Source organism: Enhydra lutris, unplaced genomic scaffold (genome assembly GCF_002288905.1).
Source record: "Enhydra lutris kenyoni isolate GAN:26980312 unplaced genomic scaffold, ASM228890v2 scaffoldscaffold29, whole genome shotgun sequence".
Lineage (NCBI taxonomy): Eukaryota > Metazoa > Chordata > Mammalia > Carnivora > Mustelidae > Enhydra > Enhydra lutris.
Window position 1 is genome coordinate 22,767,863 of NW_019154113.1, and position 16,214 is coordinate 22,784,076.

The window sequence follows — 16,214 nt, forward strand, 5'->3', positions numbered from 1 at the left end:
CCCCGCGTCTGGAGGCGGCGGTCGTGGTTCTGATGGAGGGAGGCCGAGAGCTCGCGCATGCGCGCCGCGCTTACGGTCCTGGAGACTCACGGCTCCGCTCGATGCCTGGGGCTCCTGTTGCGGGCGAGAGCACGGCTGGGCTGGAGGCCGCTGTCGGGTCGCGCCTGCCGTGCGTGGCGGGTACGGGCGTTCAGTGCGGTGTGTCTGGCTGCATGCTCTTTTGTGTCCTCACCTAGAACTTTGTTCATCTTTAACTTCTGTGAGGTAAACGTCAGTCCCATCCGTAGGGACGGAGTCATGACCCACTTTGTGTTCGTCAGCCGGTTGTCAGCGTTGCCGACCTTCGCTGGAAACACTTTCACGGGTTCCGGAACCTGTAGATGCGCTTCAGCACACATGGCTGATGTGTGACGGGACTTTAAGCAGTGTCGCTGCACCTTTATCGTCGCTGCGACAATTAATGGCGATTCCCTCCTATGATGTGGAACGTGGTCCGTGTTCAGACTTCCCTGGCCATTGGCGACTCCGGCTCCGCGTCCCTGGCGGCCGGCGCGCACCCCCTCACCGCTTTCTTGGTGCCGCTCTGGTGCCCACGCAGCCACGCGCGTCGCTCCGGTCGCTCCTTGGCGGGTCCTCTTCCTGCCGCCCTGCCCCTGTTGGCGGTGGGGGGGGCGGGGGGAGCCGGCCGGCTGCCTCAGCGTCGGGAGGTGCGTGTGTCTGCGAGGACCCTGGTGGCGGGCTTGGCTCTTCGCGTTCCTCAGAGCAGATGACGTCTCCCCCGTTCCGCGTCTGACGGTGCTGGCCGTTGTGGCGGGCGTCCGCGGGCTCCGTGCGTTGAGTCGGCGTGATCACGTCTCACTGAATGTTCCAGCGCCGTCCAAGGCCCTTTTCGTCGTGTCCCGCATGTGGGAGATGCGGGTGACACCCTCCCTCTTCTGTGTTACCGGCTTCCGCTCCTCTGTGAGGAGGAACTTGCTCTTCGCTATTTGGGTCCTTGAAATGAGGAAGGACGAGATAAGGATTGATGTGTTTCCCGCTTTGTGAGTTTTCAGGGTCCTGACTTGCTCGAGGAGCTTGCATGGCCGTCACAAGGGTTTTTTCCAGGGTCCTCACGAACTAAGGGCTGTTGCTGTGTTTGATGCGTCAGTGACTCCGATGCTCACGCGGACCCATCAGCATTCCCTTCGGGTTCTGACACGGGATGTCCCAGATGAGGGAGGAACTCTAGTGTTTTCCTCCTGGTGGGAAAACAGTAGTTAGCGTAACAGCAGCTGGAGAGGCCGGGGTGGGGGTTGGGGGGCCTTACTGGTGGATCGTCATCTTCGGGGCCTTTTCACTGAACAGAGCTGGAAACACACGTTTTTTTAAAAGGAGAAAAAAAAACCATGAGTTTGTACCTATGATTCCAATTGAAATGGAGGGTTTTTTTTGTTTGTTTGTTTTTAAGTTAGCTACTCTGATTTTTACACTTCTGTTTCATTACTCTTAAAAGTCCTGGTTTCCGGGGTGCCTGGGTGGCTCAGTGGGTTAAGCCTCTGCCTTCAGCTCAGGTCATGATCTCAGGGTCCTGGGATCGAGTCCCACATCGGGCTCTCTGCTCATCGGAGAGCCTGCTTCCTCCTCTCTCTCTGCCTGCCTCTCTGCCTACTTGTGATCTCTGTCTGTCAAATAAATAAAATCTTAAAAAAAAAAAAAAATCCTGGTTTCTAGCCACAGTAACCAAGTGCTTTTTGCCTTCCTTCCCTCATGTAGGGCAACTTCAGGCTGCACTCTCTGTGCTAATACCCGAATGTAGTTTTCTTTGTGGTACTTTTTGTCCTTTTTACGTGTCTTGCTAGGGAGATAACAGCCAAAATGTTATGGGAGTAGATACTAACTTTTCAGTTTGTCCTTTCATTGTTCTTTCTGGAGACAAAGCATATGTTATTCTTTATTTAATATATTTGTAATATATTTAAAAGCTTTTAGTAGTATTTTCAAGTAATATTTTAAAGGTAGTAAAATTAAAATATGTATTTAATATATAATTTAAAACTTTATAATTGTTATACCATGTGTGTTTTTACACTTTTTAAAATGCCTTTTCTTACTGAAATGGTAGGGTGCTGTGAACATTGTTTTGCACTGCGTTTTCTCAGAATGGTACATTCTGGAGATCATTCCTTACCGACATGCAGACATCTTCGTCCCTTTAGACAGCAGCGCCAGGGTCGGCTCTGTGGGCCGCCGGGGCTCATGCAGCTGGGCCCACACTGACTCAGTCTCAAATCTGGTGTGGGACTTGGGTGTGATTGAAAACTTGAGGGTCTTGGAGTCTGTGTCTCTGATATACTTAAACGAGGACTCCAGGGTGAATGACAATTAGCATGAAGTGATTTTCACTCCAATAAGCACCCTGATTTAAACTAACCACTTTCGATGGCAATCTTTAAAATTTATTACAGACTTCTATACAGTTTAGGGATGTTTTCATTATTATACTTAATTCGGATTTTCTGTGTCTTCCCTGAATGTTGAGTATTGGTCAGTCTCACGTGCCCATTTCAGAAATGTGCAGTTCTTTCACGAATGTTTAATCTGCTTTTTTAGCAACTTGACTGATATATGGGAAATTCAGATTTAAAGTGAGCCTGGTATTAACATAAATGGTGTTTTCCTCTGTGTTTATTGCAACTGAGTAAACGGAGCATCCCTGTCTTTATCTGAGTTTTTACTGTTGCGATTTTTATAGTATGCAGTTAAGACTATTCCCCTATTAATAGTAATACTGTCTCTGACTCAGATGTTCTGCCTTACTCAATACGGGTCCTGTTGGAAGCTGCTGTGCGGAACTGTGATGGTTTTTTAATGAAAAAGGAAGATGTCATGAACATTTTAGACTGGAAAACCAAACAAAGTAATGTCGAAGTGCCCTTTTTTCCTGCCCGTGTTCTTCTTCAAGATTTTACGTGAGTGGTAGAGTGTTTCCTTCATAAAATTCAGACTCGCTGGTGGTTGGCTCCGTTTGTAATTCTGAAGATTGGTCCATAAATTTAAAGAATTGTCCTGAGAAACAAACTGAGGGTTTTAGAGGGGAGGGGTGGGGGCTGGGTGAGCCGGGTGGTGGGTATTAAGGAGGGCACGGATCGCTTGGAGCACTGGGTGTAATATGCGGACAGTGAATCTTGGAACACTGTACGCTTACTAATAGAACGTAACAACAACAGCCCTTTCTAAACTACAGCAATTCAGTACAAGCGAGGTGCTTGTTTCTTGCACTCTTTATTGAAAACCTGCTTTTGCCGAACTCTGCCTGCTCGTTGTCTCCAGTGAGTGCGTGGCTTTCTCAGAGTTAGGCAGACCCTACTGCGCAGCTGTTCTACCATCCCTCTCCACGTCTCCCCCATCACAGGAGATGCCCGTCTCCTCTCTTTCCCTCCTTCCTAATCCAGTCTGTCAGCAAGTGCTGTGGACTCTACCTCTGCGACGTGTCCTGAGCTCACAGACCTCTTAGAGTTTTCCGCCCCCGTCCCGGTGCTGGCCCCGGCCGCCCTCCCGGGACTACCGCTCAGCTGTTAGTGTCTCCAGCCAGTACCCCTGCTCGCACTCTTACGGTCTGTGGTTGTCTTCATAGTAGATCATGTGACTTAATTAAAAATGTTAACCAGGGTCCTGTCATTTCCCTGTACGCCGGTGGACGTCCATCACACTTAGAATAAAACTCAGAGTTAGCTAGGTAAATAAGAGCCTCCCCTCAGCCCCCCAAATCTGGTTTGTATGCCACTGCGCTTTACACCCCGTGTGCGCTGCTGTGAGAGCGCTTAAGATAGCATTCAGGGCCGCAGCTTGCCTGTACACTCCTGTGTGTCCGGCGGGGCCGCAGGTGCCTGGAGGCGGGTACATCTAGTCGTGAGCTCGGGGTCCTGAGAAGACTGTGGGAGGGAGGAGGGATCTCATGAAGTTTAAGAGAGGGAAAGAATTCCGTAGACAGGTCTCTGGAAGTTTTCTTTTGCCTCTAAAAGTCCTCTCTTGTGTTATTTGTGGTACTCAAGTTCTCAGTAGCATTGATGCTGGTTCTTATGAAACCAGGATACACGAACTTTGGATAATAAGTGCGTAATCCAACACAAGTGTGAACTAGAAAGGGATACATTTAGATATAAAAGTGAATCAGTGTATATTAATTATTTGAGCATATGAAAGTACCATTCAGTCCATAATTTTCATCATTTTTTATTTGTCAGTGGAATACCAGCAATGGTGGATTTTGCTGCTATGAGGGAGGCAGTAAAAATTCTTGGAGGTGACCCGAGAAAAGTTCACCCTGCCCGTCCGACGGATCTCACAGTTGACCATTCTTTACAGATTGACTTCAGTAAATGGTGAGTGAGCACAGATCTTTGTGGAGTCAGCTGTGCGGGGCAGCCGGCAGCCAGCCCCCTGGTTAGGGGAAAGGGGTTAGAGCCAGATTGCGCCTGAGTGAAGGCTGTTGCGGTCAGAGCACACTGATCTAGAAAAAGAGCCGGTGAAGTTTATGTAATGATGAGCTTGTTTAACGAAGCCTGAATTTAGAATGGTATTCATGTTTGTAGATTTCTGCTGCATTTTTGGCAAAAATGAGTGAGCCTAGAACCTGCTTTGTGGAGTGAATTCTTGTTCGTTATGTTTTGTTTTTTAACCTACTTGTCTTCAAGAGAGAATCTGAAGATAGGAGGGAGCCATGAATGTCTTTAATCGGTGGTAAAAATCACAGTGCTTACTAAAACTCTGTTTTTCCTCATCTTCTATTTAAAAGGTCCCTGTGACCAAGTTCAGACTAGAGAAGACCTAATTCTCCTGTGATCTTTCGCACAAGACCAAGATGATTGTCCCAGCCTGCGAGTGCTTTTGCCCTCCAGATTAGTTAGCCCTGTGGCTCTGTGCTGCTTTTAAGTTGTTACATGGGAAAAAACCCACTTGGGTGCTTGCTAGGCGTCATTTAAATTGTCATGGAAGTACATGAAAATTATTTTCTTAGGCACGTAGAATTGTGTTTTCATCTCCGTAAATTTAAGTCACCTATTTCTGGTTTTTTTTGTAATCTGAGACTTGCTTTTGAAACCTGAGTTAAATGCTACATTAACATTTGAACAACATTTTCTTAGTTCCAGATAACATCGCCACGTGTGTGTTGTTTGAGAAGCTAACTTTGTGTCACTTTTAAATGGTCATATTCTGTCTCCTTTTCTGGAATGCTAGTGCAATACAGAATGCTCCGAACCCTGGAGGCGGCGACCTACAGAAAGCAGGAAAGCTCTCTCCGCTCCGAGCGCAGCCCAAGAAGCTTCCCTGTAGAGGCCAGACCACCTGCCGGGGGCCGTGCGAGTCCGGAGAGCCGGCCCGAAGCTCAGGAAGATTTTCTTCGCAGATTGAGAACACACCCATTCTCTGTCCTTTTCATTTGCAACCAGTGCCTGAGTATGGGATTTTTAAAAAATAACTGACTAGTGCTGGGTTATTTTTCAGTTACAGAAGTCCCACCTTTTCCCGTCCCCTCCTGGTTCCTCTGACGTAGGCTCCTCCCGTCCCCAACGAGGCTGGCCGAGATGCTAGTGTCTAAATCCCACACCGATTTCTGTTCCGTAGAAAGAAACTTCTTCAGATTTTTCTATGATATATTTCATTTTTATGACTAACGTAGGCAGAAAAATGGGATCTTATCTTAAACTCTGAATTTTTTGTTTTAGTGAGTATGTACCATTCACATGTTCTTTATTCATTCACATTGCTATTATGAATTCCCTGTTCATAGTTTTAGCTTTTTTCTCCTACTAGAATTCTTGTTTTTTCCAGTTGCAGGGAGAGCTTGACGTTAAGAATATTATAACGGTAAAAAGCCTTTTACCATTGCCTGTATGGTGCTATGGTAAGCAGTGAACCTGCCCAGGAAAGAATTCTCTTCTTGGGAGTTGGTAAAATTTGCCAATACGTAGTTTAAAAAAAAAAAAAAAAATTCTATACTTGAATTTTTGTATGCTCTAAAGTTTCCAGACTCTGTTATTTTTAAGAATTACATTGTTTACCCCGCTGTCCGTAGACTGGCAAAAAATTTTTAAATTTAGTAAGAAAATGACCTACTTCTTCAAATTAAAAAAATGTAACACATGTGAGATTTAGGATAGCTAAGAATAATACCCATGCACATCTTATCCTGAGAGCCCGTGATATATTAATTCATGTGTCTGTAAACTGGTTCTTTCAGATTCTCTGGGGTTGTACAGCTGGGGGCTTGGTATTTCTGGGAGGCCTCCGGTCATAGTGACCTCACACGCTCTTCCTTTCTGGGAACTCAGTGTAATGTGTGGGTTCCTCAGCATCAGATGAGGACAGTTTTATGTAAGCAGCCCTTGTTCCTGTGCCTAGCTGTCCCGTTGTTAGGTGAGTGTGGACGTTTGAGATGAGCATCCCTTCTTACACAGAAACTAACTTCCTGAAAAGGTTTTACCGATTCAAACACCCTTGAGGTGTTTTTTGGTTGCCTTCTCATGACCGGCAGGGTGTGAAGTGCGAAGATAGTGTATTTTTAATTAAAAATACAATCTGGTATAACATTTCCCCTCAGTTTTGACTCCAGATTACAAAGAATTTGGATGGGTTGACCTGTGGTCTCTGGCTGTAGGGAGACAGTGGGTCTCTGTGGTGCCACAGGGCCTTGGTGCAGCATCGGGTATAGACCCAGACGAGGAATGGATGGGGAGGAAGTGGGCACCGGAAATCATTGCTGAGTTTAAAGTCGGGTTCTGAGCTTGTGAATGAGGGACACTTCGTTGCGGTACAGGCTGAGGGATGTACAGTAATCGGACCAGCTCCCAGAGTCCTTGGGAAAATCTCAGTCGAGATGTGATCGGGCCTCAGGGGATCACTGAGCTGTGAATTAGTCATGTAATCGTTGCGTTTTTAAAAAAAGTTGATGAGTGAACATTTGTAATGGTCTGGACCCTGGAGGACAGGTACAATTTAAGTTGTATTGATATCCTAGTCAACACTTGACTACCAGCTGGAAGGAAACAGCTTAAAACTGCTAGAAATAATTCTTTATTTTCATTTTTATTTATTTTTAAAGATTTTATTTCTTTGAGAGAGGGAACAACAGGGGGAGGGGCAGAGGGAGAAGCAGCCTCCCTGCTGAGCAGAGCCCCATGTGGGGCTCAGTCCCAGGACCCTGAGATCATGACCTGAGCCGAGGGCAGAAGCTTAACCCACTGAGCCCCGCAGGCGTCCCTAGAGATCATTTTTTAAATGTCCGTTAGATAAAAGTAGCTTCCTGAAAGTGGCACAGTTTACTGCTTGCTAGTGGGTTGTTTTTACCTCTTAGTTTATTTATTTATTTAAAAAAAAAAAAGATTTATTTATTTGACAGAGAGAGATCACAAGCAGGCAGAGAGGCAGGCAGAGAGAGAGGAGGAAGCAGGCTCCCTGCTGAGCAGAGAGCCCGATGCGGGGCTTGATCCCAGGACCCTGAGATCATGACCTGAGCCGAAGGCAGCGGCTTAACCCACTGAGCCACCCAGGCGCCCCTTACCTCTTAGTTTAAATAATGCATGTAAAGTATGTTTACGACCCATGCAAAGGAAACTGCCACTTATACAACAAATAGAACTTTCCCTCTCGGGTGAGATGAATGCGGTTTTGCTCAGAGCTTTCTGCACGTGCGCAGTGAGGCCGTAACACCGCACACCAGGTGTGCGCACGCTGACGCACTGGCTGCTGCCGTCCTCCTCTTCCTCGCAGAGGGGCCCCAAGGATGGCTGCTGTGTTACTGAGGGTTGCAGTCAGCTCGCCCAGCAATGCAGGGCAGTACGGTTTGGGGGCCGGGGAAGGCAGAGCCCTGGAAGTAGCTGCCGTGTGTGCTGCTAAGAGCAGAGCTTCCTTGTTGGAAGGAAACCGCTGATGCTGAGAAGTCTAGTAAACTGCTGTTCTGAGAATTTTTAAGAGGTGTTTGTGTGCCCAAGAACAAATACTTAGAAACAAGTTAAGCCTTTTCTGTGATCCATATGTTTAATGCCGGATCTTCTTCCTTTTAGACCTGAAACAGTGTTAAAAAACCAAGAAGTAGAATTTGGCAGAAATCGGGAGAGACTTCAATTTTTCAAGGTACACATGATTTGGAGGGAATTTTTATATTTTTATATTTTTTGTATTTTATATTGAAATTCACAGAATATTGATGTGTGATATTTATGTCCTTTAAGTTAATGGTTTTTTTTTTAAGATTTTATTTGATTTATTTGACAGAGTGAGCAAAAGCAGGGAGAGAGAGAGAAGGAGAAGCAGACTCCCCACTGAGTAGGGAACCTGATGTGGGGCTCGATCCCGGGAGCTTGGGATCGTGACCAGAGCTGAAGGCAGATGCTTAACGACTGAGCCACCCAGGCGCCCCTAAATGAGTAGTTTTTAAATGCTTTGTGGGAGTAGGACCTTTTCTTCCTTCGGATAAAATCTCGGAAACCCCAGTATATAAAACAGAATGAAAGCAGGTGGCTATAATTTGAGGTGTGGGGAGGCTTTGTGCTTGTCCCCCACTCCGTCTGAGAGTCCTTGGGGCACGGTTGAAAACCACCATTCATCTGGACTAGTCGAACATTTCCCTTTGACTTAATTTAGCTTTAATCTGCACGATGAGTGTATGTAGGGTCAGCGTCTGCATTTGTCTTCATGTGTCTACTGTAAACTTGGACCATATTGAACGTTGGTAAAATGTTTTTAGTGTCAGTATTTACTCATATATTGACTGTGAGCACAAATTGAGACACTAACACTTGGATTTTTTAAATTTAAACACGATATAGTGGAGTTCAAGAGTTTTTAAGAACGTGGCTGTGATCCCTCCTGGAACTGGAATGGCCCATCAGGTCAACTTAGAGTATTTGTCGAGAGTGGTGTTTGAGGAAGACGACCTCCTCTTCCCAGACAGCGTGGTCGGCACAGATTCTCATATAACCATGGTGAACGGCTTGGGGATTCTGGGCTGGGGTAAGTAATCCACTCAGTACGTTTAATTCGCGGGGGAGACGGTGTCAGGAACAGTGTGCAGGAGCGTAGGTAGCCGGTCTTTACAGGCTCTTTGAGGCCGTTTCCTCACCTGCAATAGCGGTGACAGAACGACTCTGGACCTGAGGATGTTTGGACAGTGTGCCCTGTGCAGCACTGCCGTCGCGGCGTGGCCGTGGCGGACGATATGGTTACTCCCTGGTCCCGAGTCCCGCGGGGCTTCTCCTGGCCTTCCTGAGGACTCCAGATCCTTAACAGCTACTGCCTCTGGCCGCTCCCACGCACGCGTCTGAAGACGAGTCGTTGACTCCCCCGAGTGGGATATGCGTTCCTGCCTCCTGGCCTGGCCCGGGCTGTTCCCTCGGGCAGAATGCGCCGGGTCTCTTACACAGCGTCCGGAATGCTGACTTCTTTGGTCTCCGTTGTCAGACTGAGCTTCCTGAGGTTCGCCGGTGCTGGGTTCTGTTCTGTGTGTGGAGCAGAGTCCAGACGCCAGATGCTGGTCCGGAGACCAGCATCACAGACGCCACATGTTCCCTGCCTTTAATAGAACGTTGACACCAGTTTGCTTCAGCCCTGTGAGTGGAGTCCTTCTTTTGGGGAGACTGGGTACACGACCACAGTCCAGAGTCACGGCGGCTCTGAAGGGCTGTGTGAGGCAGACAGGCGCCGAGGGCGTCCGAGAGCAGACGTTACAGCGAGAACACCCACGCTCTTCCGCGTGCTGCGCTCACAGTCTTCTGTATCACTGCAGGGGTCGGAGGCATTGAGACCGAAGCAGTCATGCTGGGTCTGCCCGTTTCTCTTACTCTGCCGGAGGTGGTTGGGTGCGAGTTGATCGGCTCATCAAACCCTTTCGTCACGTCCATAGATGTTGTGCTTGGCATCACAAAGGTAATTGCGCCAACCACGTGACGTGGCGGACGTTACGTGTGGGGCCCTGCAAGGGCAGGGTTGGGCTCTGCACTGTCTCCTCCGTGCTCTGGCCGTCGTGGCCCTGGCCTCATAGTGACCGTCACAGGAGCAGCCGCAAACACAGAACCCTTTCTTGGCGCTACTAAGTACAGAAATGCTGGCTGTGCCTCTTTCATTCCTTGCTACAAGCCTGGAAGGGTGCTACTGTGGCCGTCCCCATTTCAGTTCTGAGAAAACAGAGACACCCTCAGGTTGAATGACTTGGCAGAGGGTCACCGGGCTGTGCCATGAGTGCTGGAACAGGATGCGTCCTGGCTCCCAGCTGTCAGCCTTGTTGGCCGCGTGGGTTAGAGAATCCTGTTGAGGAGAAGTAATTGCATCTCTCTAATACCTAACTGAATCATTTGCCCTTTAGAAACTATTTCTCTCCTGGAGAACACAGACTGTAGAAGTGTGCCACTGTCGAGACTGCCCGTTGGCTGTTTTAACACTTCTAAAGGTTAATAGAAAAACTTAACCTGAACTTTTAAAATATTGGTACATGCTGTTTAACACATGTACTTTGGAGTTTCCTAGCGAACAGTAATTCGTAAATCTCCATTCTAAATTTCTGGTTTTCAGTTACTTTAATGATTAAGTCCATTTTATTAAATAAACGAGTGTGGGAGCTGTCCCACATACAGCGCCAGCTTGGATCCTGGAGTCTGCACTTTTCTGATTAGGTTATTGGTCTGAAGGCTTTCAGGATTCTCCGCAGGGAAAGAAAGGGTCCAGCTGCCCTGCAGACATTTCGCTCAGAGCCTTCTGCCCTAACTGAGAACGTGGTAGCACCGTGCAGAAGTCATGGGTGCAGTGTATGGGACCGAAAGATAAGTTAAGTTGACAATTGCAGGATTATTCCTAAAGGAAAATATCTCAGAATGCTTTTGGAGAAATCTGTACTTTCCTTTGGGTAACCTGAGAAGTAATGCCACTTTTTAGGCTTCTCTGGCTATGTTTTTTTGTAACAAGATTACATATCAAGTTTTTTGTTTTTTTTTTTTTAAGATTTTATTTATTTATTTGACAGGGATCACAAGTAGGCAGAGAGGCAGGCAGAGGGAGGGAGGGAAGCAGGCTCCCTGCTGAGCAGAGAGCCCAATGTGGGGCTCGATCCCAGGACCCTGGGATCATGACCTGAGCCCAAGGCAGAGGCTTAACCCACTGAGCCACCCAGGCGCCCCTACATGTCTATTTTTAAATTTTGGTGTGTTGATATAGAACTTAAGTCTATCACGTATGTTCACATTTATTATTTTCTTTCCTGAGATTCTGTTCTATTCACGATCCTTACAGGATTAATCCCATATTATTTTTCTGAATGTGTATTGTGGCACCTCCTGAATTTGTTGAAACAGTCTTTCGCTGAGTGTGTCTCATGTGCACTGCTCTGGTCCTCAGAGCGACAACCACGAACATAGAGAAACGTCTTAGCCTTTTATACACGTGCGGCTTAAATGGCCCCTCGCCCCTCTGCACTGTCAGGGCTGAATGGGACTCTTGGGTTGAACGTGGCTTCGCTCCAGGTTACCGCAGTGGTCATCTCCTGCCCCAGACTGAGCCGTGGTGTCGTTAGGCGAGCCGCTGTTGGGGCTGCTCGGTAATAACTCAGAAACGTGACTTTACGAGGACGCGTGAGAGCCTGTCAACGTGAAGTTTACCCAGAACAAACGATGCTGTAAACACTTGGAGCAGGGTTGGAATTTGAAGAATTTTTGTAGCCAGTATGTATTTTATTTAAATGCAGTTTCATCAGCTTGTTAGTGTTCTTTACATCTAAGGTGCCATCAGCGGTTAGTGCCGTTTCACGCCCAGAAAGAGGAAGGGCTGCCCGCTGACACACACATTGTTGTGTCTGACGTCTCCTCGATTTCAGAGACATTCACGTGTGGATCTAGCCATTTCCAGCCCTTAGGTGCTTTGTCCCCTGCCCAGTGGTGACAGTGGATCAGTCTTCTGTGGATCGTTTATCTTAAAATACCTGCAAACCCAGAGGGAGTTGACGTTTGATAAGAACAAGAGATGCTCTTTTATGCAGTGTCACTGGTAGGGGTTAAAAACTAGGTCTTGTGCTTTTCCGAGAATCCACGCCAGTCTTACTAACTTTGTGTGCGTTTCTGTGTTTCCCTTTATTTAGCACCTCAGGCAAGTAGGAGTGGCTGGAAAGTTTGTTGAGTTTTTTGGAAGTGGAGTTTCGCAGTTATCTATAGTGGATCGGACCACAATAGCAAACATGTGTCCAGAATATGGTGCTATCCTCAGCTTTTTCCCTGTTGACAATGTGACATTAAGACATTTAGAACACACAGGTAAGAAGATGAAAGATCAGTAGGGTAAATGTGTTTGCACGTGCAGTGTGTCTGTCTGAAACTTTTCCTAATAAACAACTACCCATGCTTGGTATTTAATATTCAGGAAATTACCTTATCTTGAAATAGTGGCTTTCAAATAAACTGCCTCAGATGTCTTTAAAAGAGTGTTGTGCCCTCAAAACCCCACCCCTCCCGTGTGACCCATTTACAGTGACCGAGAGGGAGGAGTCACGCCCCCAGTCAGGGCCTCACTTCTTACAGGGAGGACGGCTGTTGCAGCCTTCGCAGCGGACGGAGCTGCGTGTTGGCCGGAGGCGGGCGAGTGCGTCCTCACGTGCTCACGGCGTCCCTGTAACGGGAGCAGAGGAGCCACCGGACGGAAGTGTCTGGGGACCGTGCTCTGTCTGACGAGTAACACAGTTTTGCGAAAAGTGGCGTAGGGTTCCAGGGTCCGTATCTTTTTTGTAGCCTGGTGGGCAGGAGGTTGGACCTTCCTGTAATGACGGCTCAGTGTAGAAAGTAGCCGCAAGCCCCAGACGCGCTCCTGTACCCCTCGCACTGCCCACTTCCCTTTGGCGAGCGACTAGTCAGAGCCGAGCTGGGCCGAGCTGCTAGTCTCTGATCATAAGTGCATTTGGGGGATGGAGTCCAGTAGTCTTCATTTGGGGGCAGGTTTTTATAAGTTAAAGGGTCATATGGCAAAATGGACCGTTGGTCACTGGGAATGTTGGTAGGAACGGTTCTCATCAAGTGCGGAGCTTCCTTTCAAGGGGATTTGGTTGGTAGAACATTGAGGGAGAGATGGCAGAGGTGCCTCCTCCCTTGCATGTCACTCTGGCTTGTGTATTAGCGACCTCTTCCTGTGACAGACTTCCCTGAAACTTCATGGCTTACAACAGCAGTGACCACCGGTGGCTGCATGGTGTCCGCGGCCTCAACCGTGAGACCTGGCGCTAGGCCCCGGGGTCCTGTAGGTCGCTCACCCGTCAGTGGGTGCTTAGCTGGGACTGGCTGCCACGTCTGCATGTGTCCTTTCTTACTCAGTGGCTTCTCCAGGGCGGGGTGACCTGGGAGAGCGAGCGCCAGCCAGACGGCCAGGGGTCTGATAGCTGAGGTCCACGGGCCGATTCTGCCCCTTGACGGAGAGACGACATTGTCACACTGTAAAAGCACAGACAGCTCGGGTGTGTACTGTTAGGTCATTTGCTGGAGAATACGATCTCCTACCTCTGTGTATTCCCGTGAGGCTTGCAGAGAGCAGCTGCCCATTGCTGACATCTAGATTCTTTACCCTCCTGGAAGGTCTCGTTAGGCCTCTGGTTTTCTGCTCATGAGACTTCTTAAGCTTCATTCATGTTCTCATTTTGACTTTTATATTCACATTGGAAAGTAATGAGTGTCCTTCATGGTGGGTGATAATTATAGTCAATGTTAGTGATTTATGTTCTGCGAACTATAGGTTTCTTGAGATTTATGGAACTGACTCAGTATTTCTCAACTTGACTCTGATTAACTTTTAAAGGGGGGCTACAAGTTTTCATGATGGGCAGAATTTTTACTGCTCTGGAGAGTAATATCAGCAATTTGTAAAGAACATATTCTGAATACTTAGTGCGCAGTGTCTGTTTCTTACTCATTGGAATTCAGCACCCTTACCTTCACAGAGTTCAGAATTTCTTACAGTATTTTTGTCCTTGTTAATTCTTTCTAGGTTTTGACAAGGCCAAACTCGAGTCAATGGAAACATACCTTAAAGCTGTGAAACTGTTTCGACACGACCAGGATAGTTCAGGAGAACCCGCGTACTCCCAGGTGTGTGTGGAAGAGCTCCCTCGTGGCCCGGCCTCCTGGGTGTGGACGCCAGCTCTGGGCCTGCATCTCCGCCGACCCACCCCCCCGACGTCCTCCCCCGTTTGCTCAGCTCTGAAGTGGGAGGCTGTTCTGAAGGGCGGACATACGTTAGATGCAAGGCGTTAGAGTGGTTTTGGGCGCGCAGAAAGTGCTCCCTGAATGTCATTATCATCTAACCAGTTAGTGTTACGTGTGACTCTGCTGAGGTTTTATTAACTCAGTTCTCGTAGGTTTCTGTTAGTGAATTTTACAACATTTTATTAAGTCTCAGTTTTTAATATTCAAAACACAAAGTTGACTCTTACTCTCTCCCTGATCTTTTTCTGCTTTGTGATAAGAGCACCGGGATGTGCCTGTCTGTTCTGGGGGCGCCTGCATCTGGTTAGCATCTGCATGTCGCAAAGATGTGTCATGAAAGGAATTTACGGTTATGTAAGATACTCTGTGATCTAGGCCAGTATTTACCTGTTGGAAATTTGTATTGGGAGTAAGTAAAGTTCACTTTCAGGGAAGTTTGAATTTTCGTGATCTTCCTTTTCTAGGAGTGTGTCAAGTATCTCCAGCTACTGGGTATTGTCAAAGGTCTGGTTAACTGTTAGCTGTTTTCTTGGGGGGAGTCATTCTCTGCCCCAGCTGTCTGTCCTCACAGTGTGCATCCCTGCCTGAACTGTATTTCTGGGCTCACTTGCCTCTCCTCCCTCCAAGAAGGCAAGGAGGCTCCCGGGGGAGGAGCTGGTTGTGGTCTGTAGCTCCGGCCCCTGGAGCCATGCCTGGCCCGCAGCACACAGGACGGGCAGACAAGCGAGGCCGCCACGGGTATAGTGCAGACCAGTGTAGCGCCCGCAGGACCGGAGTCCGTGTAGCCTTCGGGCACATCTCTAACTTGACTCATCGTTTTCTGGTCCCTCCCAGCTCTTTATTTTAGTGCTTTGTCTACTTTGTAAAGATGGGGAAAGAAGAAAAATGAAAACTCTCACATTATATAATAAGGAATAAATCTGTTTATTAAAGGCCTGACCAGATTAAAGAAATAAAACTGGAGCCTACCAGGATGTTGATTCCAAGACACACTCATTAAGATGCAAAGACAGGGCTTGACGGGTCCGTAAAGTGAAGCGGCAGCCTGGTGGGCATCGCAGCCAGGCCAGAGTTGACAGGACTGAAGTATCGGGAAGCCCGTAGTGGAGAGAAACTTCATCTGAACTGTTTATACCCACATAAAACGGACAGAGGAAAATGGTGGAAATGCCAGAAGAAATGCACAGAAACCTAGCTGGGAGGTTGGATTTTAAGATGGTTTTTTTAAAACCAAGGAATAAAAAGCCCAGGCCTTGCTGGAGACTGGCCAGCCAGACACATTGGAACCAGGAAGAGAAGGGTCCTTCTGCTGTGTCCCTCCAGCACCCTGTGTAGCCAGCTTAGTGCCACACACGCAGAAGAAGGAGCAGGGTTTCCTGAACCCACCTTAGTTGTCACAGACGAGGGAGGGGTGACTTTGGAGCACAGGGGCAGTAGACTGACAGCTGTCACAGGCATCTGCTTTATCAGCAGGCATCTGTGACAACAGAAAAGAAATCGGAACAAAATGCTCTGTAGACTGTATGGCTGGTGTTGGGGCAGTTTGTATGCTGATCTGCTCCTCTCAAATTGGCGAATGTTTGTATGTTTTGTTTCACAGATTAATTGAGATTGTTTCAAAGTCTGTTTCCGGGGGTGTAGATCACCATTACAGCAAGTGTGGATGTATTTATTCTGCTTCAGGAAGTAGTGCTAGATTACAGTCTGTACCTAACAAATTCTCATTGTCTTCTCTGCCTTCTCATTTCCTAGGTGATCCGGATTCGTCTGAATTCAGTAGTGGCATCTGTCAGTGGTCCGAAGAGACCTCAGGATAGAGTTGCTGTGACGGACATGAAACGTGATTTCCAAGCTTGCTTGAATGAAAAGGCAGGTTACCGCGCCACCACCTTTGTCAGTAATTACTGTGTGGAGTGATAGAAGACCAAGTACTTACTGTGTGGAGTGATAGAAGACCAAGTATCTTACCAGTCCTGTGCTGGGGGGCAGAGGGCGAGTACTTTTTGTGCT

The 16,214-nt window shown here is 47.7% G+C and overlaps 1 protein-coding gene across 1 annotated transcript in view; it reads left to right on the top strand.

Annotated features, from left to right (window-relative positions):
• The window catches only part of LOC111152533 (iron responsive element binding protein 2), a 42,282-nt gene that overhangs the window by 11,424 nt on the left and 14,644 nt on the right, over positions 1–16,214 (top strand). The window contains exons 3-11 of the mRNA XM_022511020.1: positions 2,783–2,948; positions 4,224–4,361; positions 5,218–5,436; positions 8,043–8,112; positions 8,808–8,991; positions 9,764–9,903; positions 12,101–12,272; positions 13,987–14,087; positions 15,957–16,073. Coding sequence (XP_022366728.1) covers positions 2,783–2,948; positions 4,224–4,361; positions 5,218–5,436; positions 8,043–8,112; positions 8,808–8,991; positions 9,764–9,903; positions 12,101–12,272; positions 13,987–14,087; positions 15,957–16,073 — 1,307 coding nt within the window. The remainder of the gene's footprint in view (positions 1–2,782; positions 2,949–4,223; positions 4,362–5,217; positions 5,437–8,042; positions 8,113–8,807; positions 8,992–9,763; positions 9,904–12,100; positions 12,273–13,986; positions 14,088–15,956; positions 16,074–16,214) is intronic.